At 41.6% G+C, this 27,586-nt stretch overlaps 1 protein-coding gene across 6 annotated transcripts in view; it reads left to right on the top strand.

The window, feature by feature from the left end:
* Positions 1–27,586, top strand: part of TSPAN9 (tetraspanin 9) — a 240,270-nt gene that overhangs the window by 119,884 nt on the left and 92,800 nt on the right. For 2 of the 6 annotated variants that reach the window (XM_021001549.2, XM_021001548.2), the window contains exon 4: positions 12,146–12,225. The exons of 3 other annotated variants lie outside the window; for them this stretch is intronic. In XM_021001549.2, the coding sequence (XP_020857208.1) occupies positions 12,163–12,225 (63 nt within the window). In that variant the 5' untranslated portion in view covers positions 12,146–12,162. Of the gene's footprint in view, positions 1–11,575; positions 12,226–27,586 lie in introns of those variants that run through there. One more of the 6 variants, XM_021001550.2, reaches the window with a different exon arrangement.

Raw genomic sequence — 27,586 nt, 5'->3', positions numbered from 1 at the left:
AAGATGATACATAAGGTTTAGAGCTGGGAGAGAACTTAAAGATCATCTAGTCTAACCTCCTTTATTTTACACTTGAGAAAACTGAGACCCAGAGAAGGAAAGTGATTTTCCCAAGGTCATACAGGTGTAGTGGCCCACAGACTTGAACTCATATTCTCCGGCTCTAAATTTAGTTCTTTCCATTACTTGACTTATCATTGTCTTTTGTTAGTGTTGATCCATCCATTTTCCTGAATGGTTCCTTTTACTGATATAAGGAATTCCTGATGAGGAAACTCCCTAGTCCAGTGCAGTTGGACAACTCATCTATAACTTATAGTTTTAAAGAGTTGTTTGGAGACAGAGAAAGATTAAGTGGTTGGCCCAGGGTCACACAGATGGTAAGTGTTAGAAGCAGGACTTGAACCCAGGTCTTCTGACCCTGAGGCTGGCTTTCTCTCCATTATATCAATTGACCTAGATGCGAAATTAAACTAATTACTACTGTCCTTAGCATTGTGCTCAGCGAGCAGAACAATGAGTCACCAGACACTCTTTAGAGACACACATTACTCTGCTGCTAGAAAATTAATTTAACACTTGCAGCAGAGCTAGTGAGTACTAAGCAACTTCCAGTGGATAGCTCTTGTTCTCATGCATTTGAGACACTACCGGCGGCTTTGATGGCATTAAAGACTTTGTTCTGGCTCACTGTGGAGAAGACAGAAAAATTAAAGAAACAATAGGCTGGACTTAGAGGTTCCCCCCAACCTTTAGGCAAGATAGTTCATCAGCCTTCCCAGAAAGGCCATCTTCCCACCCCACAAGGGGACAGAGAGGTCAGGGAGTTAGAATTCAGTTTTTCCTCTGGTTCTTGCCTGATTTTACGTGTGATTGAGACTATAATAATCACTTCAGTGCATATTTTCTGTTTCTACTCTCTAGGAATTGTGAAGGACCCCAACAAGCTTTCTGATCCTCCCAGTTATTTTAATTTGGGGGTCTAATTCCACAAATTGCTCTCTGAGGAACTGCCAATCCTTCTGTCATAGACCTATACTGGGACCTGTCTCTTCAACTTCCCCAGCAGTTATTCCACTCTCAAGTCCAATCTTCCTCTTGCTCATGGGTTCTCTCCCTTTATTGTGGAATCACACAGAATCATGATGATCCCATGTTCCAAATTCCCAAGCTCTCAAATACCTTCATATGCCAAGTAACTTTTTCTTTTCCCTCTCTCTCTCTCTCTCTCTCTCTCTCTCTCTCTCTCTCTCTCTCTCTCTCACACACACACACACACACACACACACACACATATATTATAGTTCTAGTGGAGTAGTTGGTATGAATGATTTTATATATATTTTTATATATATTTATATATAATATTTTATATATTTATTATATATAAATATATATTTTTATATATATTTATATATAATATTTTATATATTTATTATATATTATTATTATATAATTATATATAATATATATTTACATATAAAATCATTCATACCAACTACTCCACTAGATCTATAATTCTCTTGCTCCAGAAATTGATTCACGGGAACCCTGGGGCTCATGTCTACCACTGTGCTTCCTTCAATACCAGGGTCAAGGATTAATCTGATTCCTGAGATAATTAGCAGTTTTGAATAACTGTATCTACTCACTGTCTGTCACAGAGATGTTAGGTCTTTCACTCACTGGCATTCTCAAATTCTTTGCTACTTGGCAAACTTCTTGGGCAACTTTTAGGCTACTCCGGGGTTAGATATCACAGAGAAGTACTTTTCCCACTGAACTGGAGAATGTGTATGGAATGGCACCCAGGGGCTCCTAGGACTAGAAAAGGGCCATCTAGTTCATGTTTTGGAGTAGATATTTCAGCTTTCTTCAATAAACCACTCTAGCATTCCCAGCTGAGAAATTAAATTATTTTACTTTCTTTTAAAAATTGATATTCGTTTCTTTTTTCTTTATATCATTGTTGCTTTCCAGTGACTCACTGTTTACCTCCAATAGAATACTTATAACAAATAAGTATGATCAAGTAAAACAAATGAGTACATTAGCCATGTCTGAAAATATCTCATTCCAAACCTCTTATCCACCACTTGTCTGCCAAAAGGCAGTGCTTTTGGCAGTGAGACATACCTTACCATCAGGCCTCTGAAGTTACTGCTTTAACCAAAGTTCTGAAGTCTCTCAGTGCTATTTTTCTTTATATTATTTTGGTCATTGTGTAATTTGCCTGAGAAATTAATTCTTCATTTGGTCTAACCTTAATCATTTGTTCTTGCTAATTCTCCCCGTGCATTCTATAATAATACGTTTACATAGTACTTTGATGTTAACAAATCACTTTCCCCACATCAACCCTGTGGAATAGATAGTGAAATTATTATTACTTCCATTTTACAGATGAGAATACTGAGTTTCAGAATACTGGGTCTCATCATCATAGTAATCATCAGAGCTGAAATTTGAACCCTGGTCTCCTGACAGCTAGTCTACTCCATCACTCTGTTTGCTCTGTCTCTAAGCCTCTAATCATTGGTCCAAACTTTTATTTTCCCATGGGTAGGTGTATGCACAGAGAGTCTTTAGGGAGGCTTTATTTCCATAGCAAACAGAAGACCCCTCATCATCATGCCTTGATTAATGAATCTGTGTAAACAGTAAGGGAAGCTGGCAGTTTGAAAGGGATATCCATCATACCACCTCCTCTTTCAGCAGTGCGGAGAAAGCTCCTGCTGGTGAAAGACTTGCTTTGTGATTACTGCTGGAGCAGCTTGCAGGACCCCAAAGGCCAGTGTTATGAGAATGGGGGCAGTGTTTGCATGGGAGGGTCTTTCTTTTCTATGATGGGGAAGTTCCCCCTCATGTACGTGTTTGTTCCCATATCCCAAACATTCGGTGTGGAAATAAGTTCTCCATCGTCTCTAACCTAAATTCCTTCCACTGAAATGTTAAGCCTAACTTAGGCTAACTTCATTCATTTTTTCCAGTCTTTGACTCATCTTGAATATCAGTGAGATATTTGAATGGCTACTCTCTCTGTGCAGAGATCTTGATTGGTGTCTGTAGTGGAAGGGCATGGCTAAAGGAAGAGTTTGGGTCTTTGCACTCAGGGGATCTCATGGTCTAATTGGGAAGAGAGGTCTAGATGGGAGGCAGAGTGGATATGGTAACAGAATGTTTGACTGGGTACCAAGAGTTCTGAGTTCTTGTCCTGATTCTGCCAAAGAGCAACTAAAGATAACCCGTATGGGACTAACTTTCTTCTGTTAAGTTAAGGGGTAGATCAAGATCAGGACATCTTAGTCTGGGATCCATGGCTATTTCTAGATTTCTGGGAATCTGTGAACTTGGATTTTTTTAAATGACTGTTATTTTCACTCACCTTTAGTTTCCTTTGTAATCCTGTGTATTTTCATTTATGTATTTAAGAATATTATTTATGAGAAGAGGTCCATAGGTTTCACCAGATTGCCCATGGGACCTGTGATGCAAACAGGTTAAGAACTCCTGATCTAGAAAGCTTCTTTCAGGTGTAAAATTATATAACTTTATGACTCATGCACAAGAGAAAGATCCTTAGATCCGATAAGAAATACACAGCTGGTTTGAAGGGGGCAGCTGGAGAGAAGAGAGTGGAGAAGTAGGTTAGTTTGGGAAGGCTTTTAAAAAATTTGATGTTTTCCAATTACATGTAAAGACAATTTTTTTAACATCCATTTTTTTATAAAATTTTGAGTTATAGGTTTTCTTCCTTTCTCCCTCCCCTCCCTCTTCCTTAAGATGGTAAGCAATTTGATATGTCATATATATGCGATCATGTAAAACATATTTCCAGATAAGTCATGTTATGAAAGAAGAAACAGAAAAGGAAAAAAACTATGGTAAATATAAAAGTGAAAATAGCATGCTTCAATTTGCATTCAGACTCCATGAGTTATTTCTCTGGATGTGGATAGCATTTGCTGTCATAAATCTTTTGGAATTTTCTTGGATCATTGTATTGCTGAGAAGAGCTGAGTCAGTCATAGTTGATCATTGCACAATATTGCTGTTACTGTGTACAGTGTTCTCCTGGTTCTGCTCACTTCACCTTGCATCAGTTCATGTAAGTGTTTCTAGGTTTTTCTGAAAGCATCCTGCTCACAGCAGAATAATATATAACACAATCGTATTCCATTACATTCATATACTACAGCTTGTTCAACCATTCCCCAATTGATGGGCATCCCCTCAATTTCCAGTTCTTTGCCACCACAAAAAGAGCTGCGGTAAATATTTTTGTACATGTAGGTCCTTTTCCCCTTTTGGTTTGTTGTTGTTTGTCCTTTGTTCTGAAAGAGGACCATGACGTCATGGAGGTGATGCCATGACTGTAAGTGAATTGCATTTAAGTGAGGGAGGGAGTCACCAGCCTCACGTTCTTCTCTGGAGCCATCTGAGTCCAGTGGCCAGATACACATCAGGATGACTGAAGATGTACCCCCTGTAGTGGTATTGCTATATCAACGGGGTATGCACAGTTTGATTGCCCTTTGGGCATTGTTCCAAATTGCTCTCCTGAATGGTTGGATCAGTTCACAATTCCACCAACAGTGCATTAGTGTGGAGAGGTTTTTAGAGGAGAAGTTTTAACCAAACTGTAGCCAAGGAGAAATATGTAGATTAATACAGAGTCATAGAAAACCAGAATCTCTGAGAAGAGAACACATATATATTTTGTAGATACTTATGTACATGTTGTCTCTCTTGAAAGAATGTGAGCTCCTTGAGGGTAAGGAGACTACTTTATTTTTGTCTGTGCTCCTAGCACTAGCACAATGCCTTATATATAATTAGAATTTAATAAGTGTTTATTGATGATCAATTGGCTGACAACTCAAAGTTTTTTCTTAGAATGCAGAGTATTAAGTAACAAGAAGCAAGAGTAGTTACCAGGTTAGTGGGTCAAGTTGGTAGAGGGCTTTTAAGTACACAGTGAGGATTTTGGAGTTAAGGAAAGAGGCAAATGAATACCTTACCTCAGTAGCTTCTTTGCTTCGAACGTCTGCGGTACACAATTTGTACGCATGTACCTTTATGGTGGTTGTGGCTGCAAAATTTTTCATGTGGTGGCCAGCCTTAGGGTAAGGAGTGTCTCTAAACCTAGAAGGCTGGTTCTTAGAGTACAGACCCAGTCCATCAATGGATCTATACTCAGAGCCTTTTCACTTCAAGAGGACTTTCTAAAACCCACACTTTCCTGCTTTTGTAAACCCAGGGTAACACTGGTATGTTGATGAGGCATTCAGTAGGAATTTAATGGAGGAACAAGATAGATAAAACAACTTATATTTGTAGAGCACTTTAAGGGTTACAAAGCACTTTTCCCACCATGGTTCTTTAAAGTAGGTAGTATAAATAATATCATCAGGATTTCACAGTTAAGGAAAATGAGACTCAGGGATGCTAAGTGACTTGCCCAGGGTCTCAGATCTCAGTGCTTGGAGAATCTAATATTGGTGAAGCCCAGGTATTCCATTTCTATAGCTGGTGTTCCTTTATCTACTCCATTGAATACTACTTCTTTTTGCCTGTTCCAAAGCTTACTCAGCCTTCAAGGCCCAGCTCAAAACATGTCTCTTCTGTGAAGCTTTTTCTGACCACCACAGTCAAAGTGTTCTCTTTCTCCTCTAACGTTTATTGTCTCAACTACATAAGTAGCACTTAACAAATACTATTTTGAGTAGCCAGGTTTTTTATAATATGTATCTTATTTCCCTAACCAAATTCCTGGAGGGCAAGATCTGTGTCTCATAGTTTTTAGTATCACTCAGAGTGCCTAGTATAATGCCTCGCACATAGCAGAGGCTCAATAAATATATGCATAGGTACATATTACCCTATGTGTACACACAAAATCTGTGACACATATGTCACATGCAAATGCATTCACACCAAATGCAGATGGGAGAGATGCTGTGCTGTTAGGAGGCATTGTGGTACAATGGAAAGGATGCTGTCTCTGGAATCTGAGGACCCAGGTTCGAATCTTGGCCAAGTCACTTCATCTCCCTTGTGCCTCAGTTTCCTCATCTCAGAAATTAAGGGGTTAGACTGGATGGCTGGTGAAGTCTCCTCCAACTCCTTTTCTGTGTCGTTATGATCTTTCAGCTCTGGTTATATGTCAGTGAATGCAGTTGACGGTTTAAAAAATTCTCTGTTCTCGGAAAATACAGAGAGAGAAAGAGAGAAAGTTTGGCATTTACTCTGAAACACATATCTCCCCAGTTGCCAACCAGGAGAGATGTTGCATGCTGATTTCAGGCATTCACTTCTCTTCTTTCCCTCTGGGAATTCTCCACTCACTTCCCTTTTTCTTTTATCAAGAAAAAAAAATGGAAAGATGTGTCTCATTCACAACAAGGTTAGTGAGCCCTTGCAGCCGAGCCTGTTCCTTCTTGTGCAGTTTTCCCAGGCACCATGGGAAGTAGAGAAGGGATGATTTCTCAGGTCCAGGCATAGCTCTTTCTTTCATCATTTCTTCTCCACCCAGCCTCTGCGGAGGTGGGGCCACCTAACAACCCCTGGAAAGTGTCTAGCTGGCACCAAATAGCAGGCAAAATCTTTCTATTCCCCTTGCCACCACCACCACTCTGTCCACACTCTCTTCACTTCGTACCTTGCAACAGTTACCCCATCTTGCTCCTTTCCAATCCATCTTAGACAACCCTGCCAGATTTGTGTTCCTGAAATATCAATTTTATCTTGTCAGTCCCTTTTTAAGAACTTCCAGTGGCTTCCCATTGTGTAGGTGTTCAATCAATGTTGATTTATTGATGTGCTTAAGAACATACTTCTATTGTTCTCACATAAGGTCCAACACATATTCCTGCAGATGTGCTCCATTCCTGGACAAGGCATGAATTATCCTGCCGCCTCTGCCACTTATTACAAATACTCTGTGATCCTGGGCAAATCACTTTTCTGATCTGAGCCTCAGTTTGCTCATCTCTAAAATAAGGGTGTGGGACTAAATAGTCTCCAAGGTCCATTTCTTGCTCTAATATTCTATGATTCTTTAATTCTGATATGTGGTATCCAAAGGTCTCTGCAATCTGGCCCCTCTTTATCTAACCTCATCTCTTATTACTCCCTTATAGGAATTCATTGCTTGAGATAGGTTGCTCCCTTTATTGTTTATCAAAACATGCCTATGATCATTTTGACTCCTAAGACTGTGCTCATACTCTCTCCCCTATTAGACTTTCCTTCTTTTTTAAAAATAATTTGAATATGGCCAACTTTCAAACCTTAGGTCAAATAGTAATTCTTAATGCATTCATCTTTTTTTTTTAAATACCCTATTATTCTTACCGTTATGTGCCATTTATTTTAGCACTTAGTACTAGATTGAAAGCTTCATGAGAGTAGGGACAGTAGCTTCTCCAGCCACTTGTATAGTTCACAATACAACAAACACTTGATAAATATTTATTGAATGAATAAATGAGTAGTGACTCATATACTACCTTGAATTGTTATTTAACTTTTGTGTGTATAAGTGTGTTCTTTCTCCCCTAGCTATCTTATATACCCCATGAAGGCAAGGATCATGTCTTATTCATTTTTCTTACATATTTATTTTAATTTCCTTTTAATCTTGATTTACAAATTTTTATCAGATATTTGATGCAGAGATTTTTTTCTCAGTTAACTGTGCCCGTTATTATAACTGCTTTGATTTTTTCTTGCAAAAGCTGTCTAATTTTATGTAGTTCTATTTTCTTTTTTATGATCTTCTCTATCCTTTGTTTGGTCAAGAATTCTCCCTTTATAAGTGAATGCCTTTGGAGAAACTGTGAAATGGTCTTACCATTCTGAAAAGTAATTTGGAGAGGCAGCTAGGTGGCACAGGGGATAGAGCACTAGCCCTGGAGTCAGGGGGTCCTGAGTTCAAATCTAGCCTCAGACCCTAGCTGTGTGACCCTGGGCAAGTCATTTAACCCAACTACCTCCGAAGGAAAAAAAAAAAGAAAAGCAATCTTAAATTATGCTGAAAAAAGGACTAAAATATCAGTGCCTTGATCATATTGATTCTGTTACTACTGAGGGTACCACCATCCTCAGTTATTTCAGGCCAAAACTTTGGTATCACCCTTGATGCCTCATTCTCACTCAGTTGACATATTTAATCCATTGCTAAATCTTGTCAGTCTATCATTTCAACATCTCTTGTATGTCCCTCTTTCTTTCTACTTATATAGCCACAACCCTTGTTCATGCACTCACTGCCCTTTGCCTAGGGTACTGCAGTAGCCTTCTAATCAGGCCCTCTGATTTAAGTCCACCCCCCACTTCATTCCACCCACCTCTCAGCTGCCAAGGTGATTTTTCAGAAGTGTAGTTCTGATTGTGCTGTTCCCTCCGTTCACTGAGCTTCAGGGGCTCCCTATTACCTCTAGGCTCAGGTATACAGTCTCCTGTGTGGCATTTAAAGCTCTTCACTAGCTGCTTCCTACCTTTCTAGCCTTTTTAAACCTTACTTCCCCCCTCCATTCATGCTGTGATTAAGCTACAATGATCTACTTGCTATTCCTCAAACATGAAACTCTCATCTCCCAATTTTGTGCCTTGACTTTTTCCTCTCCCTTGCACTCCATATTGGATGGCTTGCCAAGCTCTGTTGATTTTATCTCCACAAGATGTTTTGCATATCTTTCACCTTTTCTCCACTCATATGGCCACCACCCTCACTCAGATCTCTTGCCTGGATGATTGTGATAGCTTCCTAATTGGGTCTCCCTGCTTCTAAGGTCCTAGGAGTGGCAGGGAGCCAGTACTTCAAATTCCCAAGGGACATTCCTTCTAGCTGTCTCTTTGCCTTCGTGACATCTCTTTACAGCATCCCTTGGGAATTCAAAGTCTCTGTCCTTTTCTATGAGGACAAATTCCTGGGGCCTGACACTTCATGGGAAACATAGCTCCTAATGGGATGGGCATTTATTTGTGGCCACGACCCACTAGGGGGCAGCTAGGTGGTGCAATGGATAGAACACCAGGCCTGGAAGACTCTTCTACATGAGTTCAAATCTGGCCTCAGACGCTTACTAGCAGTGTGATCCTGGGCAAATCACCTCACCCTGTTTTCCTCAGTTTCTTCATCTGCAAAATGAACTAGAGAAGGAAATGGCAAACCACTCCGGTATCTTTGCCAAGAAAATCCCAAATGAGGTCACAGAGAGTCAGACACAACTGAAAAATAATTGAACAGCAGCCCACTGGAAATTTCAAACTTCCTCTCATCTGACCACTGTTAGTAGAACTAAATAATACTAATATTTAATGGCTTTAAGATCATAACATTTCTATATTGCTTTCAGATTTATAGATAAAACATTATCCTTACAACAGTTTTGTGGAGGTAATTTAGTGCAGGTATTGTCCTTATGCCAATTTGGAGTACAGAAGGAGCTGGCTGTAGTAGTTAGGAAAACTAGGGTTCATGCCATACTCCCTCCACCTGCTCAAAAACACGTACATACTGGCTGAAGATCCCTGGGCAAGTAATTTCACTTTTCATCCCCTCAGACAATTTTATAAGACTAATGTACTCTATGCATTAGAAATTAGGGAGAGATTTGGAGTCAAAAGACCTAGATTTGAATTTTAGCTTCTACTACCTTTGTGATGTTGAACGATTCATTTTATCATTATGGACCTCAGTTTCCTCAGCTTTAGTAAATGAGGTGGTTGACCGCCAAGGTCCCTGCTAAGAGCTAGTGCTTAGCACAGTGCCTGCTATATTTTGTTGTTGTTGTTGAGCCATTTTGGGCCAGTCTGACTCTCTGTGACCCCATTTGGTGTTTTCTTGGCAAAGATACTAGTGTGGTTTGCCATTTCCTTCTGCAGCCTATTTTACAGATGAAGTAAACAGGGTGAAGTGACTTGTCCAGGGTCACATAGCTAGTAAGTGTCTGAGGCTGGATTTGATCTCAGGAAAATGAGTCTTCCTGACTCCAAACCAGGTTCTGTATCCATTTTCGCCTCCTACCTGCCATAGGCACATAGAAGGCATTAATAAATGCTTGTTGACTTAAGTTTGTGATCTCGTAAATTGTAGAGAAGATGCTGAACTGCACTGGTAGAGTGGTTTTGACACTAGGAATTTCCTGCACTGATGAAATCACAGGTCTCATCCCATCTTTAAAAGAAGCAATTAACTAAATTGAATCTTACCAAAGTTAAATGACTTTCCCACAGACAACTCAGCTAGAAGCGTCAGAATCAGGACTGAAGCCCAAATTTCTAAGAAGGGGTTTGTTTCTTACACATTTTTTTCAGGCCATCGACCCGTGGGACCTCAGCTCTTGATCCTCCTGGAAGGGACTAAAGGCTTCCTGTTATGGGGGAGCAAGTTTGTTTGGTTTTTAATAACTATAACAGCTAGCCCAGTTGGTTATCTGGGCGTGGAAGTGGATGGACCCTTATTTATCAGTGAGGTTTGTGAGCCTGCTGATAGCCATCTTAGAAATCTGCTTTCCCCTCCTGACCAAGCACGCCCAGGGGCTGGAGTGAGTTGGACCATGTGTCAAAAAGTGTGTGTGTGTGTGCAGATGGGTTCTTAAGATTGGATTCCTGAGGCATTTCCCTTGTATCCAAACCTCCTGCTTCTTTCGCAGGGTCATCTCTCAGACCCATGGGTGTTGTGTGCGGGCATACACCAGACTTGTAAATATAACTGGGAGGCCTTCTCCAAGCCTCACAGGTGCAGCAAAGCAGCGGCAGAGGTCGGACACATCCTCAGGGTTCTCTCCTCCGTACCCTTGCTGTCCCCTACTCTTCCCCTGAGCTGTTTGGAGCTCAACCTCACTCCCTCCAGTCTTTTCTGATGTTTATAGAGACAGGGATCCTACATACAGTTCCAGTTCATCAACGGCTAAAGAGCCCTTGACATTTAAGAGAGATTTTTTCGGCTGTGCACTTGTATAGGCAAAGAGCAGAAGCTAATCCTATTAAAGGTATTGTGTCATTTGGGGGAGAGGCACCCCCCACCGCGGGACAGGCCAGTGCCGATTGGCCAGATGCAGAGCAGGGGGTGGGACCACAGGGACCCGGGATGGTGGTGGTGGGGGTGGGGGTGGGGGTGGTCGATTTATGACTTGATAGTTAGGTCAGGGATTTCTAAGGGAATACCCAGAGGTTGCAGCTGCTGCTGAGCTCACAGCTCCAGCAGCACCACGTTGGCCGGCGAGAGAGCGAGGCAGAGAGCTAGTAGCAGGCGAGAGCCTGGGCCACAGGCTGAGGAGCTGTTACTGCAAAGTAACAGGAGAGGGGGGAGGCGAGAAAGCCAGAAAAAAAGTGGTCGAGTTCCGTGGCGGGGCGGGGTGCCCAGGGAAGCCGAGGTCTCAGTGCCCCTCTGTCACGCGTGGACCCACTGGCAGGAAGGGAGAGAGGAGAATTGAATGCTTTGGAAGAAGAAATAAAATTGAAAGGAAGAAAAGAAAAAGAAGCTAAGTTACGCAGAACTGATTGATTCCCCGAGACTAAGGGAAAGCATGAGTCTGTCGGGGCTGCGGGACGCGTGTAGGCTGAAGCCGCAGCCCCCACGGGAGCGGGCCGGCCCGCGTTGAACTGGGCGTCCTGGTGGAAGGTACATCAGCAAGCCAGCGGCAATGCAGGGACGCGTGCTCTAGAGAAGCCTCCTGGAGAGGGAGTGTGCAGCCTCGAGAAAAGAGGGGGCTAAAGGGGGAGTCCCCAGCCTGGAGCCTGCCCCCCCGTTCTCTCCCGCAGCCCCCCTCCCTTGCCCAAGCCCCCCTGCCCGGTAGAGTTCAGCACCCCTACCACGTTCTACTCTGGGAGAGATGCCCTCAGCCCCTGCGGCCCCCCGGGGACAACGCGAGCATGGAGAAGTCGAGTAGCGAGGATTCTTCGATCCACCGGAGTCCATCTTTGGACAGCAAGGACTCGGACTTTGCCAAGCCCTCTTCCTCGGGCCGCCCCTTGGGCCGCGGCTTCACCGCAGGCGCCTTCTATGGTACCACGGGCTCCCGGACCCGGGGCCAGAGCCACGCTGAGGCCGGAGTGAAAACAGACAAGTACAATGCCCCGAAGGGCAGCAAGTACGTGGTGTTTTACCTGGACCTCTCCTTTGTCTTCCTTCTAGAATTTAAGAAGTGCAACATGGCCAGAGGCTGCCTCTGCTGTTTGAAATATATGATGTTCCTGTTCAATTTGATATTTTGGGTGAGTACCTGCCCCTACTTTCCTCCTTTGCCTTTCCCTCATGTCTCAGACCCGGGGCCGGGCTGTTGCCCTCCCCACTCCCCTCCTCTGCTGCATTGCTCCTTTCTCTGAACAATGAGGGTAAGTTTTTTTTTTTAATCATTTCTACTGCCCTCCCCTTTCTTCCCTCCTTCCTCTTAATGGGTGCTTGAATGGAGACTTTTTTACAAAACCAGGTCTAGCTCTACTTGGCTTCTAGGAGAAATGGGATCTTATTGGCCCTTGGAAGTTTTCTGTCCTCTTTTCAAAAAGGGGGAAAAAGATATACTTAGGCTTGTCTCCTGGTGAGTGGCCAGGGAAGAGACTTATTGGGACTTGAGTGGGGCCTCTGAAGCACAGAAGGGGAAAGGGAGATATATCATCATTATAAACTAGTGAACATAATTGAACACTGATGCCTGAGAAGATGAGCAAGTTGTTTTTTCCTGAGGGTATGAGGGGAGGGTCATGCTTTCAAAGCTTATTTTTGATAGTATTTTGGGAGGCAAGGGAGGAGAGAGCTAGAAATGCAAACTTCAAACAAATCCAATGAAATATTTGTTGGATTGAATTGAAATGGTGCCTCCAGATTGTTGGGTTAGTGGGTCTTTCTGGCTCTGATATATGTCCCGTATTGAGTTTGTATTGCAGAGGAAGGAGAATAGTGGAAGGTGTGTGAGTGTGGGAGGGAGGGGGTGCTGTGATTGTGTGGTTTTGCTTTTGAGGGTTTGGAATGGATTCGGGTGGTGGAGCCAGCTGGCGGGAAGCTCCTCTCATTGAGTCTCAGGACCTGGCAGACTGAGAGAAAGAATCCCAGGGACTGCAGTGGTGTATGGGCAGCCTGAGCAGTGTCCATGGAAAGAAATAATTTTCAACCAAGGGTGCCAGAGTGGGGTGGGAAGATCTGGAATCACTTTGTAGTGCCTATGTCGTTCTGAATGGAGATGTATTTAAAGAGAAGGAAAAATCCCAGAGAGGCAAATTTGAAAACTTTCCTACATTTATCTCTTACTCATCTCTCACCTTGATCTCTACTGTTCTCTTTCATCAAAGTTCTCACCCCTTCCCCCAACCCAGTGGAGGTCAGTGCGAATGTATGATATTGCTCCAAGGTAGGTGTGTCTCCTCCTGTCTGCTAGAGGATATCAGCTGCCCAGGGTCCAGGATGATCACTGGGGACATGGGAAAGTTACTGCTGAGTTCATGGTCACGGGGCAGAGCAAAGTTAGAAGGGGGTGGCTGTGCTTTGGCAGCCAGTATCTGTGTTGAACTGACCCACTTTCACTGAAATAACTTATGTGAGAGGGATGAGGAGGATGGAGGATTAAGAAGGCAGTGTGAGGGGTGGGGGGAAGCTTATACCCATGCCCTATAATGAGAAGAAGAGTGATCTGTGAATCAAGAGACCTGGTTTCTCATCCCCGTTCCGCCATGAATTGAACTGTGTTTAGTTGGGCAAGCCATTTGCCTAGCCTTTCTGGGCCTTAAATTTCCTCATATATAAAATGAAGGAGTTTGATTAAATGATCTCCAAAGTCTATTCCAACTCTTGACATTTTATGCTGCTGTCTTCATGTAACAAAAGAGAATCTCTGTGAGGGCCTACGATTGGAGTCGGTGAGAACCCCTGAGTTTTTGTTTCATCTGTAAGGGCACCTTTTCTGCAAAGAACATTTGTTCGCTTTCCATTCTGTAGAAGGAAATTTGTCCAGTGTCGTTTGTGTGGGTCTTCCTCAGAATATTTCTGATGGCTTAAGTTGGTCCAAGCCTGTGCTACTGAGTCACAGAATTTCAGCATTAGAAAGGACCTCAGATACTATATAGTCCAACTGGTATTTGAGCAAGAATCCCCTCTGTGAGATCTGCATTGAGTGGTCACTGAGATTTTACTTGAAGACTTTTAGTAAGAAGGAATTCCCTGTCTTGAGACAACCCATTCCACTTTTTCCTTATATGGAGATAAACTCTACTTTGTGATTTCTACCTGTTACTCCAAGTTCTGCCCCGTGGGGCCAAAACAGAACAAGTTGAAACCCTTCTACATGACATGTTCTTCAAATACTTGAAAATAACTACCATATTCCCCATCTTTTATCCAGGCTAAACATCCCTGCTTCCTTCAGTGGATTTTCTTATGGATTGGTATTGAGCCACCTTTCTCTAAATACTTTCCAGTTCATCCGTGTCTTTTATGAAACGTGGCACCCAGGACTGACCACAGTACCCCAGATATGGTCTGGCTGTGGTAGAGTGTTTCTTGTTCTGAACATCATTTCTTAATACAACCTAGAGGTTCAGATTTCATGGGAACTAGGACAGAGATTTTTCTTCCTCTCCTTCCCTCCTTGGTTGACAGTTTTTTTTTGGGGGGGGAATATCATAAATTTGTAGACTTCATTGAACATAAGAGCTGCAAAGGAACTTAAAGATCATTTGGGTCTTGCTAGCATTTTATCAAGGAGGCAATTAAAGCAAAATAGGGAACTTCTGGTAGCTTTGCAGCCCCCTTGTGGGCCAGTTCCTCCAATCTCCTTTGACTCTTTTGCCAGGATCTGAGTAAGTCACGCATTGGTTGATACTCTTCTGATGTGTTCAGGTTTAAAGGAATGTTGCCCTGTGTCTTTATTTTACCAGTGTACCAGCTCTCTCTACCCTTCTAGTTTGGTTCAAAGCATTTTGTGCACATGGGCAACATTGTGTTTGCTTCTGGCAATGACTGAGAAAACTCTCTTGTGGATTCTCATCTGATCTCTCTTTATACATATCTATAGACTTGTGTTCTTCACTGAGTAACTCCTCCCCCACCTGCTGGCTGTATTTGGTATGGTCTTTTATGGTTTCCCATTTCCCCGGATAGTAATGATCATAACTGGATGTTTATATGGAGCTTTTCAGTTTACAAAGTGCTTTACTTATTTCTCCATATAATGACCTCATGAGGTTGTGAGTTAAGATATTATTATCCCCATTTTACAGATGAGGGAATGGCTACTCAGAGAGGTTTAAGTGATTTGCTGCAGTTAACCGAGCTACTAATCAAGTAGCAAACATTTATTAAGCACCAACTAGGTGTCAGTCACTGTGCTGGATCCTGGGAATAGAGACAAAAAATGGAAGTCCCTACTCTCAAGGAACTTACATACTATTAAGGGGCATAACACATGCATATAGAAATAGATACAAAAGAAACATGAGGTAATTTTGGGGGGGGTTGGCACTAGCAGCTGGCGGGGGGTGGGGGAGAGGAAATAAAAAAAGATTTCAAAAGCAGAACTGGAATCCTTAAATGAATAGCTCTCCTGACTCCAAACCCATCGTACCAGATGCTTCCTAGGAATTGGTTTGGTTGTATAACTTCATTTAGAATATTAAGTACCTTAATGGGCAGGCCAGATGTAGGGATCTTCATCATGTTTATCACCTGTGTTCCCAAGTTCCTTTTGTCAGAAGGAGGAAAAAGCAGCTATTATTCTATGCACTACTTGTGTTAAAGTGGCAGAACAGATAAAGTCAATGGCACATTGGTATCTTCAGGATATTAAAAGAGTGAGAGGAAGGCCATCTGTATGTTGAGTGGATTATCCATGAACCATTTATGGAAAAACATAGTCAAGAATTACATAAGATGAGGAGGTGTTGAGGGGTTGCTATTTGTGCAGTGGAAGGGGTTACCCATGCTGATAAAATCAATCACTGGGTTGCCAGAAGAACCATTTCACCTAGAAGTTCTCATTAAGGAAGGCTAAGTCAGGCAAGATTCATTCCTTCACCATATTTAAATTTCTCTTCACCACCTTCTTCTATTTTTCTTTGGCCTGGTCTGATCTGAAGGAAAGGAAATAAACAAAAAAAAAATCACCACTGGTCCCTTCCCAGGCAGATTTCAGGGGTCTCTAATTCTCTGGCTTGAATGGTATTTATTTCCATATGTAAATGGAAATATTTATTTCCATATGTAATATAGGTCCTGAACAAAACATTTTTGAGACTGTCTTTTTTTTTCTTTGAGAGTATACAAACAACCGTGTAGCCCTTAAACACAAAGTATGAAAGATAAACTTTTTTTGTGTATGTTTTTGGCCTCAAGTGCTATAGAGAGATACATGGTTGGGGGAAAGGAATAGGATGTTATCCATGGGTTATTTCTGATAAAATTAAGGATAACTTCCTTGTGTGAGGGATGCTTGGAATAATAGGCACTAAGTGGCTTGGTGGGGGTCCAGGAAAAGGGGAGAATACCGTGAGCAGAAAATGGTTTGGGAAAAGAAGAACAGAGTGAGAGAGGAGGAGAGACAAAGGCATCTGAAGGAGAGGATTGGTGTGGAAGAGTTTGGTGTCCTTGTGGCCTAAGGCAGGGCTATGGTGTAAGGAAGTATAAGAGAAGAGTTGGTAGAGCAATAAGCAGGGTAGGAGAAACATGGCATAGTGAAAAGATCATTGGACTTGAGCTTGGGCTCTGCTGCTTTCTGATTGTAGCGTTGGGCAAGTTTTTCCTATCTGAGCCTCTTTCCTTATCTGTACAATGAGGGGGTTGTTCTAAATCAAGTGTGTTTCTGTGAAGTTTGGATTCAGTCACTTGAGGACCTAGTGGGCATGTGGCCTTGAGGTGGAAGGTTCCCCACCCCTGGTCTAAATGTTTTCCAGGGAGTCTTCAGCTTTATCTGTGTTGCTGATTCTTCTGGGATTCCCAGCATGGAGGCCAGCGTATTCCCCAGTGGGACCTTCCATTTGTAAGGATGTGGTTTTCCTGTTTGGATTTCTAGTTTTTGGTCTTTAGGAGGATAGGGCAGAATTAGGGGTGTATCAAGATGATCAACTATCATTGCTTCTCTTTTTTCTCTTTTTCCTCTTCCTTCTGGAATGTGCAGGCTATTGTCTTAGTGCCCTTCCCCCCAGGACCAACTCCCTGAACAAATGGGAAAATACTGGCCAAGTTTAGAGACACAGCCGTTGTGCCCAATATAGATGGAGGGGAACTGAGTATTTGAAGTTCGGCTAGTAGTTACTATAGGTCCTGTTCTTTATATTCTCCTTCCCAACCCTCACCCCTAGCCCCACATATTCACATGGGCTCTCTAGATTGTTATAGTATAGGGGAGGTACAGTCCTGGTTCCTAGAGCTCAGTGGTTATCAGGCCTGTCCAAAGGACTTCTCCCAGTAATGGTAACTATTCTAGCTCTTTCCTTAGGGTCAAACAGGTCTCTGAATCTTCCCTGAGGGCCATCTGGCTCCGCTCCCCCTGCTGAGAGTAATTGAGTTTGAGCCTGGAGTCTTAGGAGAAGGCTTAAGGTACTTAATTATTCCTGCGTTGGGGGTGGGGATTGAATCTAGAGGGGCCTTTATTTGATCTCCTGGGACTTATTGTCATGGTTTAAGGAGTGGCAAATTGAGATCTCAGCCCAACTGCTCCTACCCAAAATCCAATGCAGTTCGATTAGTGAATGGAGAGGGGTGGGGAGCATTGTATGGATAGCATAATTGCCACTTGGAATAATACTATGTATTCTAACCAAGAGCTGTCCCATCACTTTAAATTATGGCTGGCAGCACAGTGACATTGTGGCCTTATTGGAAAGTCTTATTTCTCCTGGATCTTTTCATTAATAAAGGCCAATTAGCCAAGGAAGCACAATCTAGGGTGCCTGTCCAGCTGGGTAAACTTTGATGTAGGGCTGATAAGTGGGTGGTGGTGGCATTTGTAGCTTGATTATTGTTGTTTAAGTCATTTCAGTTGTGTCCAACTCTTCATGACCCCATTTGGGGTTTTCTTGGCAAAGATGCTGGAGCGGTGTGCCACTTCTTTCTCTAGCTCATTTTACAGATGAGGAAACAGAGGCAGAGTTAAGTGACTTACCCAGGGTCACACAGCTAGTAAATATCTGAGACCGGCTTTGAACTCAGGTCTGTCTGACTCCGCGCTGGGTGCTCTATCTGCTGTGCCACCTAGCTGCCCCTCTAGCTTAATCAACTTCACCTAACTGGGGTCAATCCTCTTCTCTTTATCTTCTTGGCCTGCTCTTCCACCCTTTCCCCTGTTATTCATTTGCTCTTGCTTATGAACTGGTTTAGTAAATGTTTTCTGGCCAGTTGAATATGTGTATCCATTGTCTCTCCAAATGTACTTATCAGGGGCTGGTACTGGTGCTTTTGTCTTTCTGCCTACATCTCTTCAGTGCCTGGTGCTAGGTTCTGCATATGCTGGATGAGTGTCTTTACTGTCTTGCTGTGGGGCTGTAAGAGATGCTTTTTCCCCCCTTTCTTTTTTTTTTTAAAGGCAATTGGGGTTAAGTGACTTGCCCAGGATCACACAGCTAGTAAGTGTCAAGTGTCTGGTCTGAGACTAGATTTGAACTCAGGTCCTCCTGACTTCAGGGCCAGTGCTGTATCCACTGCACTGCCTAGCTGCCCAAAAGAGATGCTGAATATCCATCTCTTCTCTAAGAACTGAAAAGTGTAAAGAGAAACAAAATACAATCCTTTGTGACTGTTTTCAAATCACAAAAAGGTGGTTATGGGGAGAAGGCACCCTCTCTTCCTGCACATATTCCCTCTTCATTTTCACATATAAAAGGACAGAACAAAAGGATACAGGCTAAAGTTGGCAGCAAGACAGATGTAGATGAGAGGTTGTACATGCTGATTATCCATATTTTGAGGCTCTGGAATGGTTAACTAATGGTTGTGGATTCTTCTTCCCTGGAAGCTTTTTAGGGCAGGGTCTTAACTGGAATGGATTATCCATGGCCCAATTTAGATAGGATGAGGAATGCTGCAAATTTTTTGAGATCCCCAGGATAAACTAACTGGGGGAATGATAGCACTGTGTTAGCTTCCCCTCCAAAGCATGAAAAATTAAACTTCCTTGTCTTAATATCTATTTTTAAATCATGTCAGAGCCAGCATTGATGTCAGTCAAGAAGGGTGGGGGATGGGGGAAAGGAAAGAAAAGGAAACTGTAGCTGAAATATGGTAAGTGGATATCTCTGTACTATATAAAAGATTCCTTGGATTTCAAGATAAGGTACTACCTAGACTGCAGGAAGCTTCTCTATTCTCAGTAGAGCAAACCCATCTCCCAAATTTTTCCCTGCTCTGTAGTTTAGTGTGACTGGTAAACAATATTTTGTGCCTCAAGGCCTTTTGTAACATATTAGATATTGGAGTCTTAATTGGATATGTTATTTTAGTTAAAATATATTTAGAAGCATAGTTAGAGACTGGGAAAGGAATAATACTAACAACAATAGCTAACATTTACTTAGCACTAAACTTTACATACATTTTCTCACTTGATCTTCACAGCAACCTATGAAATAAGTGCTATTATTATCATCTCTATTTTAGAAACAAGGAAACTGAGTCTTAGAGAAGGTAAATGACTTGCTTAGTAGAGTCATAAAAGCATTCTAGGCAGGATTGAAACCCAGATCTTCCAGACTGCAGGTCTAGTGCTATATTCCCCATACCACATTGCTTTTAAGGTCATCTTAGTAACAGCTCCTCATTTTAAATATCACAGGGGCATGGGGCTGACCACTCCCTCTCTAGGTCCTCAAGCTTCTGGCATTGGGTATAGGTATACCTTCTCACTCTCTGAGCTGACTGGCTCATTCTTACCTGTCCTCACACTCTTAAATTTCAATATTCTCTCAGGGTCTGAGGAATTATCCTCTTTGGGGAATACGCTCCCCCAATTCAGTAGTTCAGCTTTGGAGCCCCTACCTTGGTGCTTTCATTTACACAAATCAGCCACTTACAATAACAACACTTTTAGATCTTAGACATAACTGTTGATTTAGTAGTAAGGTAAAACAACAACAACAAAGCAAAAGCAAAAACCCAGTAACATCATAGGCACTCATATATTAAGGCAAATTCAGGAATAATAAATTAATCACAATCTGTGCATAAGCCTGGGCTATACTTTCTCTGAAATGTATTCATGATATGGGGATAGTGGGCACAAAGAGAAATCTAGCAGGGAAACATATCAATGAAAAAAGCCTATATGCTTGTGGTTTTTCATTTTTGTGAGTTTTACCCTGCTAAGCTCTGAAAGTTCCATACAGTAAGCTGAGGGACCACAGTGCCCAGTAGGTCCAGTCTTTAAGGAAGTTCACCTTAAAAATCTGAGCTCCTAACAATTGCATTTCTTCATACTTGAATCTTAATTAGTTTTCAGTAAAGAAAGTTTTTTCTGCCCCTTTAGACCATTAAACTGTTCTCATACAAAAGAGGCATCATCCTACATCCATTACAGCATGATTTGAGCCTTTGTGTTTGTCACAGTTTATTTTCTGACCCTTTTGCGACCAAGCTGCTTACAGCCTATGTGAAAACTGAGTTTCTTTACACACAATAAAGCTGTTGTTATTACTTTAGCAGTTTTAAAAAATTAAATCAAAGTTATTTTCCTAGTCCTTTCAGTCTCCAAACTGTTCACCTATGGGAGAGATAAACATTGCATCCTTTATTAGTTGATTTAATTATTTTTCTACAGGCAAAGGTACTTTCTCCAACCCCCTTCAGGGGCAACCAAACTGCTCTATATGAAAGGGCAGTATCTTAAAGGAACAATACCTTACTTGTAGATGAGAAAACTGAGACCCAATTAAGTGACTTGCCCCCATAGTCATTGACTGCTTCTAGGAGAAGTGGAAGATTACTCTCCCTTCCCTTGTTGCTTTACTTTTGGAAGAAGGAGCAAGGGAAAAGGCGAAGAGTGAGTCCTCAAGTGAGAGCAAGTTAGTATGTTTGCTCTCTTTTATAGACAATAGAAAGGACAGGCTCGCCTGACAAGAGTTTGTCCTTCCGAGCCTCAGTCAGGAGTTCTTTGTGTTTTCTTAGAAAGAAACTTTTGGGCATTGTCACACTTCCTGGGTGGGTGGGGTCGATTTCAGATGCCTCTGAACAAATGCTTGTCTGTACCCTTTGGTCTCTTCAAGTTGATTGGGGGAACTCATAGATTAATCAGAGTTCCCGATTCAGCCTCCCTTATGCACTCCCTCCAGTTGAATATTTGCTCATCAAATTAAGCTACAAATTTATGTTATCTAATTTTATCTGGACTCTCACTGAAGCAAGGTGATCCTACTTCTACTTAATCAGTTCTCTGTCCCATCCTATTTTACCACACCAGCTGTTCTAAACCTCTTTTGAAGCTTCCCATAGCACCCCTTCCACTCGACTCTCTCATCTAAGGAGTTTCCATCCTGGAAAAATCAAGGTCTTTCCAGGAGAGCACCTTCTCCCCTTTTTGTCTCACATCTCTCTGACATCATTGCCTACTATCTCTTCCTTCACCTTTGATTGTGATGGAGAGGTGGCCCTTCTCTTTGCCAAGACCAACCTATCTGAACCATCTTCTCTGGCAGATTCTCCGCTATCATTCCCACTCTCTAATCTATAGTCTCTATCTACTAATTACTTGCTGCCTACAACTATGCCAAGGTCTTTTGCATCCCTTAAAACATCCTCAGTTGATCCTCCCACCATCCCTACTTAGTCTTGTCTCATATCTCTTCTCCCCTTCCTGGCTAAACTCCTTGAAAAAGTCATCTTTGGTAGGTAACCTTCACTTTGTTTCTCCTCATTTTAATGGTGCCTTCTCTGATCACCAATGATTCTTTGAATCCTTAGGCTCCTTAGGAATGAGTCTTTCATTGGTTTGTGAAGTTACTTCTCTGATCCAGTGATGACTCCTTGAAAATTATGGTGCTTTCTATTAAAAAAGATAGGAAATAAGAAAAAAATGAGATGGAAAGGAAAAAAAAAGTACTATTAGACTTCTTACAGAAGATAAGTGAATTGGTAGTTTAACCTTTTCTGAATGTGAGACAAGGACAACATGTAGAGGGAGTTGTCAGCTTGAAAAGCACAAAACCCAAAGTAAAAGGGCACTGGGTGCAAGAGTCAGCCTTGGGACTTGTAAAACTTCAGTAACCTTTTTGTCCTTCCAAATCCCAGGACACGTGTTCCACACCAGGGTACTTACAAACTCACACTTCTCCTGGTGGCCAGGGAATGCCTTTTCTACCAGGACATGGATGGAAGTATTGAGTGACATCTGTTGAGAGGTGAGATGGAGAGAAATCTGGATTATGAGATGAATACTACCACTTTTCTGGTTAATACAAAGAAACTGAAGGACAGATCATGGGCCAGGTATTGGAGATAGTAGGAAATTAGGCTTGTTGCGGTTTAAATAAGTTGCAGGGATAGTTTCTTTTCATCTCTCATGAGGGCTAGCTCACATCTAGACCTGCTGCCTTTGTTTCTGATGGGAGAGTACTTTCCCTGATGTCTCAAATATAATCCCCTGAAGGATCTAGAGCTTCTTAAAATTTTTTAATTATTAATTTGGCCATTAATAAATATGAACATTTCAATATAATAAAGAACACAAAAAGGAAGTTATATTAGACTGTGAGCTTCTATTACACAGTTTAAGAAAGTATTTATTAAATTTAACATGATAGTAATAAATACTATTAAAATTTATTAATAATTAATAATTTCAAGTACTAATTAATATATTTTGGTGCATGTGTTGAATAAAGATCATTCTCTGGTTGTAGGTTAAATTCCTTCAAGTTTTTATTAGACCACTTGCCAATTGAGAGACAGTCTTTGCAAGACCTTGCTTAGGTTGCCAAGGGCAGAGGATTTAATTTTTTGTTTTTTTTTACAGAATCCAACGTGGAGGAAGGGTAAGCACTTTATCCAAGGACAGTGGGTAGCAGAATGTCTTTTGGGGTCCAGACTTCCCTGAGTACTAAAATTGGGGCATCTTGTAGTTGCTGAAGCAAGGAAAAAAGAACACAGTTGCTGAGGCAAGCAAGGCATTTAAGAATCTGTGGCAATTGAATAAAAATCTAAGCTTGCTTCTACAGGGATCTATTGACAGCAGAGTTGAAATGTTGACTAGATAAATAGTAGTACTGCTGAAATAGATATATACTATGTAATATATTAAGTGCATTTTGTATATGTTATATAGGGGTATCTATAGACAGTCCTAGGTTGGCTGGGTATAGTTAGTGCCTCTTGGCTGATCAATTTGAGAAGGCTTCAAGAAGGAGTTTGGGGACTGTTTGAAGGATAAAAGATAGTCAGCTTGTTGAACTGAGAAATGGATGCCATTCCATGACTATTTATACAACTTGGACACATGCTGGCAGAATCACTGGGGCTAGTGAATATCACCAGAGTGGTACATAACTCATTCCTTTGCAGTAGAAACTCCTAGGTAAAGACGGTAGGTCCAAGCAATTTAAACCAGAATACCAGATTTGGTCAGTCCCCTGGTTTCTTTGGAATGCCAAAATTCAGGGGATGGAAACAGAATAAGGAAATTGGATGCAAGATTGGAAATTCAACATGGGAAGTAAGTACATGATTATAAAGCAAGGAACACACAACGAAAGTTGGCTAGCTGATTTAACCCATCTTCCAAAAGTTTTGGCCTTTAATGGTGGTTGTGTGAATTTCCTGTCCTTAACCTGTGTGGACATTTTGGCTAGATCTGGGGCCAATTCCACATATCTCCTTCTGAGAAAGCTGTGCCAATAGAGCTTTGGGTTTTGATACATATTGCGTGTTGAAGATGTTGAAGATCTTGTACCAGGTCTCTGGTGAAATGGAAAAGTCTAAGTCAATCAACTAGCATTTATTAAGTACCTACTATGTATCAGACACTGTGCTGTGTCTGGATTCAAAGGAAAGCAAAAGCTAATCCCTGCTTTCAAAGGGCTTTTAATCGAACAGGGAAGACAACATACAAACAACTATGTATAAACAAGATATCAATATGATAAATTGGAGATAACCATCAGAGGGGAGGAGCTAAAGATTAGGAAAGGCTTCTTTCAGAAGATGAGAGTTTAGCTGAGACTTGGAGGAAGTTAGGGAATCCAGGAAGTAGAGATGGGGAGGGATCAGTGTAAATGCCTGATGTCAGGAGAAAAGGTATCTTGAGTGACAGACATTAAAGAGGTTAGTATCAGAATATGTGGTGGGCTGTAAAGTGTAGGAAAACCAGAAAGGTTGAATGGGGAAAAGTTATGGAGGGCTTTCTAAGTCTAACAGAAGATTTTATATTTGATCCAGTGTCAATAGAGAGCCACTGGAGTGAGGAAGGCCGGGGTGAGGGGGGGGAAGAGACAGACAGACAGACAGATGTGTTTTAGGAAGATCAGTTTGACAGTTGAGTGTAGGATGGATTGGAATGAGGACAGATATGAGGCATGGAGACTGACCAGCAAATTCCAGGCAGGGGATGCTGAGCCTTCACTATAGCGGTGGCTTTGTCAGAGGAGAGAATATGGATGTGAGAAATGTTATAAAAGTAAAATCAACAGGACTTGGTCAGAGAGCGTGGGGAGTTGAGGATAACATTTAGATTATGAACATAGGCTACTAGAAGGATGACTGTATCTCAACAGTAATAGGGAAATTAGGAAGAAGGGAGGATTTGAAGGAGAAAGATAATGAGTTTGGTTTTGGACATGTTGAGCTCAGAATGTCTGTAAGGCAGCCGTTCTGAGATATCTAGTAGGCAATTAGAGATTTGAGCCTGGAAATTAAGAGAGAGGTTAGGGCTGGACAAATAAATCTGAGAGTGAACAGTATAGAGATGATAGTTGAATCTATGAGATAACCAAGTGAAATAGTATAGAGGGAGAAGGCAAGAGGGGCCAGGATAGATCCCTGGGAGGCACTTATGACAAATGGACTGAGAATACAACTTTAGTAGCAGTGGTAGAGGAATCATGAACTGCCAGGTATGCTAAGATCTGGGCAGTCTGTAGATTGAGGGAAGATTCCAATGATTGGGCAACCTTTTATGGGCTGGTAGATTCAGTGAGCCTATTTGCACAATACTCTAAGGAAAATGAATTTGGTTGTGTTATCCATCTTAATCCACTTTGTACCCCAGGCTTGAGGATAAATTGCAAAGTAATAAATGATTCCCTTCTATGGAGACATTCTTCAGGGAAGCTTCTCTCGCCTGTTGGGAATGATGTGTTGGCTCCAAATCAGAGTGACAGCACATCAGACTGATGAGGTCTGTCTATGGAGAAAGGCTTTGTGATGACTGTTAGGTTTAGGCTTATCATTGAGGCCATTTGCCTGAACAAGACTTCTTTCTAGAGTCAAAAGAAGCAATACCTATATAGTTGGTAAGGACTGAGAGGATAAAGTGTCGTGTTTTCTTTTACTATTTAGTGCATCGAATTACATAGTGTAAAGGATTGGAAGGAACCTTAGAGATAATGTAGTTCAGCAGTTCTCAGATATTTTGGTTTCAGGACCCCTTGTTAAGGTTTAAGAGTGTTACTTTTAAAAATTATTGAGGAAGCTCCCCCTCCCCCAAGAGCTTTTATTAATATGGGTTATACATATTGACATTTACCATATTAAGTCCACACACTGTAGGTCTATGACCTTGGATTTAAGGGTTTCCTTACCTATTGACATTTTTTTTTTGTTTGTTTTGTTTAGGCAACTGGGGCTAAGTGATTTGTCCCAGGGTCACACAGCTAATAAATGTCTGAAGCTAGATTTGAACTCAGGTCCTCCTGACTTCCCAGATGGTGCAATATCCACTGTACCACCTAGAAATTAAAACAGCCTCGTATTATTATGAAAATAGTTTTTATTTGGTGGACCTCTTGAAAGGATCTCAGTACCCTCAGGTCTTGGTTTTGTAACCAATTAATTGTATGATCTTGGTCAAGTGTAGTCCCTGAGAGACCACTGATTTTGAGAACTGCTGATCTTAGTTATCCCACCTCATTTAATACCTGAGGAAATAAACTGAAGCACAGACAGAGGATTTGTCTTGTTTAAGGATATAGAGCCATCTCGTAGTAGATGGAATAGTCTCTTGGGTTTTAATCCAATGTTCTTTCTACTATGCCACAACTGTAGTGTAGGTGGAAGGCTGCCTCTGCCCCTGCCCAATGCTTTTCTTTAATTTTTCTTCTTGCTGCCCCTTTCTTTTGTCTCTCTGAATCCCTGAACCCAGTTGGAGAAAGAATATGAACAGTACTCTGCTTTTTTGAAATACGGCTTTTTGTACTGTGGGAAGAATGTTGGCAATATTCTCAAGAAGGATGATTAGATTTTCTCTTTCTCCACCCCTTCCCTTAATATAATGATAGTCACATCTAGAAACAATTGGACAATCTCCACATAGCAGTTCATGCTAATCTTTTTATGCCAGAACACTAGGTGTAGTTTCCAGGGGCCAGAGGCTAATTGTTACTGTTTATTCCCCTACAATATCCTTCTGATACTCCCCAGAGTAAAAAATTGCAGATTACCTATCACAGCAAATTCCCAGCTTGCTCAAAGCTGCACCTGCAGCAGTGTGCCATAGTAATAAGTGCTATTGAATGAGAAGTCGAGAGCTGTGGGTTCTTAAGGTCATAGTGTTTAGAGCTGAGAAGGACCTTAGAAGTTTATAGGTTCTATAGTTGGGAAGGACCTTCGAGGTCATTCTAATCCAATGCTATCATTTTATTTTATTTTTGGTTTTATTTTTATGTTTTGTTTTTCTATCACCTTCATCTCTGAATGTATCTTTTCCCTCCTCCTCTCCCCAAAGAACCAGCCCTTATTACAAAGAATAAAAAAGAGGGAAACAAAATCATGTCAGCAAAATGAAACCCATCAACCATATCTGAGGGTATATATGAGTTATTCCCTATCCATAGTTCCCATTCTCTGCAAAGGACAACTCCTTCATTTTATAGATAGGAAACTACAGATAGATATATATGAGTTATTCCCTATCCGTAGTTCCCATTCTCTGCAAAGGACAACTCCTTCATTTTATAGATAGGAAACTACAGATAGATATATATGAGTTACTCCCTATCCATAGTCCCCATTCTCTGCAAAGGACAACTCCTTCATTTTATACATAAGAAACTATAGACAGATATGTGTGAGTTACTCTCTATCCATAGTTCCCATTCTCTGCAAAGGACAACTCCTTCATTTTATAGATAGGAAACTACAGATAGATATACATGAGTTACTCCCTATCCATAGTCCCCATTCTCTGCAAAGGACAACTCCTTCATTTTATACATAAGAAACTATAGACAGATATGTGTGAGTTACTCTCTATCCATAGTTCCCATTCTCTGCAAAGGACAACTCCTTCATTTTATAGATAGGAAACTGAGGCCCAAAGAGAGGAAGTGACTTGCCCCAACATCACAGAGATAGCTGAGGTCTTAGTTTTGTCACCAATTAGTTATATGACCTTGGGCGAGTCTTTTAACCCTTTCATGCCTCAATTTCCTCATCTGTATAGTGAAGAAGTTGTTC

Source organism: Phascolarctos cinereus, unplaced genomic scaffold, assembly GCF_003287225.1.
Source record: "Phascolarctos cinereus isolate Bilbo 61053 unplaced genomic scaffold, phaCin_HiC Scaffold_1;HRSCAF=81, whole genome shotgun sequence".
NCBI classification, from domain to species: Eukaryota; Metazoa; Chordata; class Mammalia; order Diprotodontia; family Phascolarctidae; genus Phascolarctos; species Phascolarctos cinereus.
Note: the sequence above shows the minus strand (reverse complement) of the source record. Positions and strands in the feature narration are given on the sequence as shown.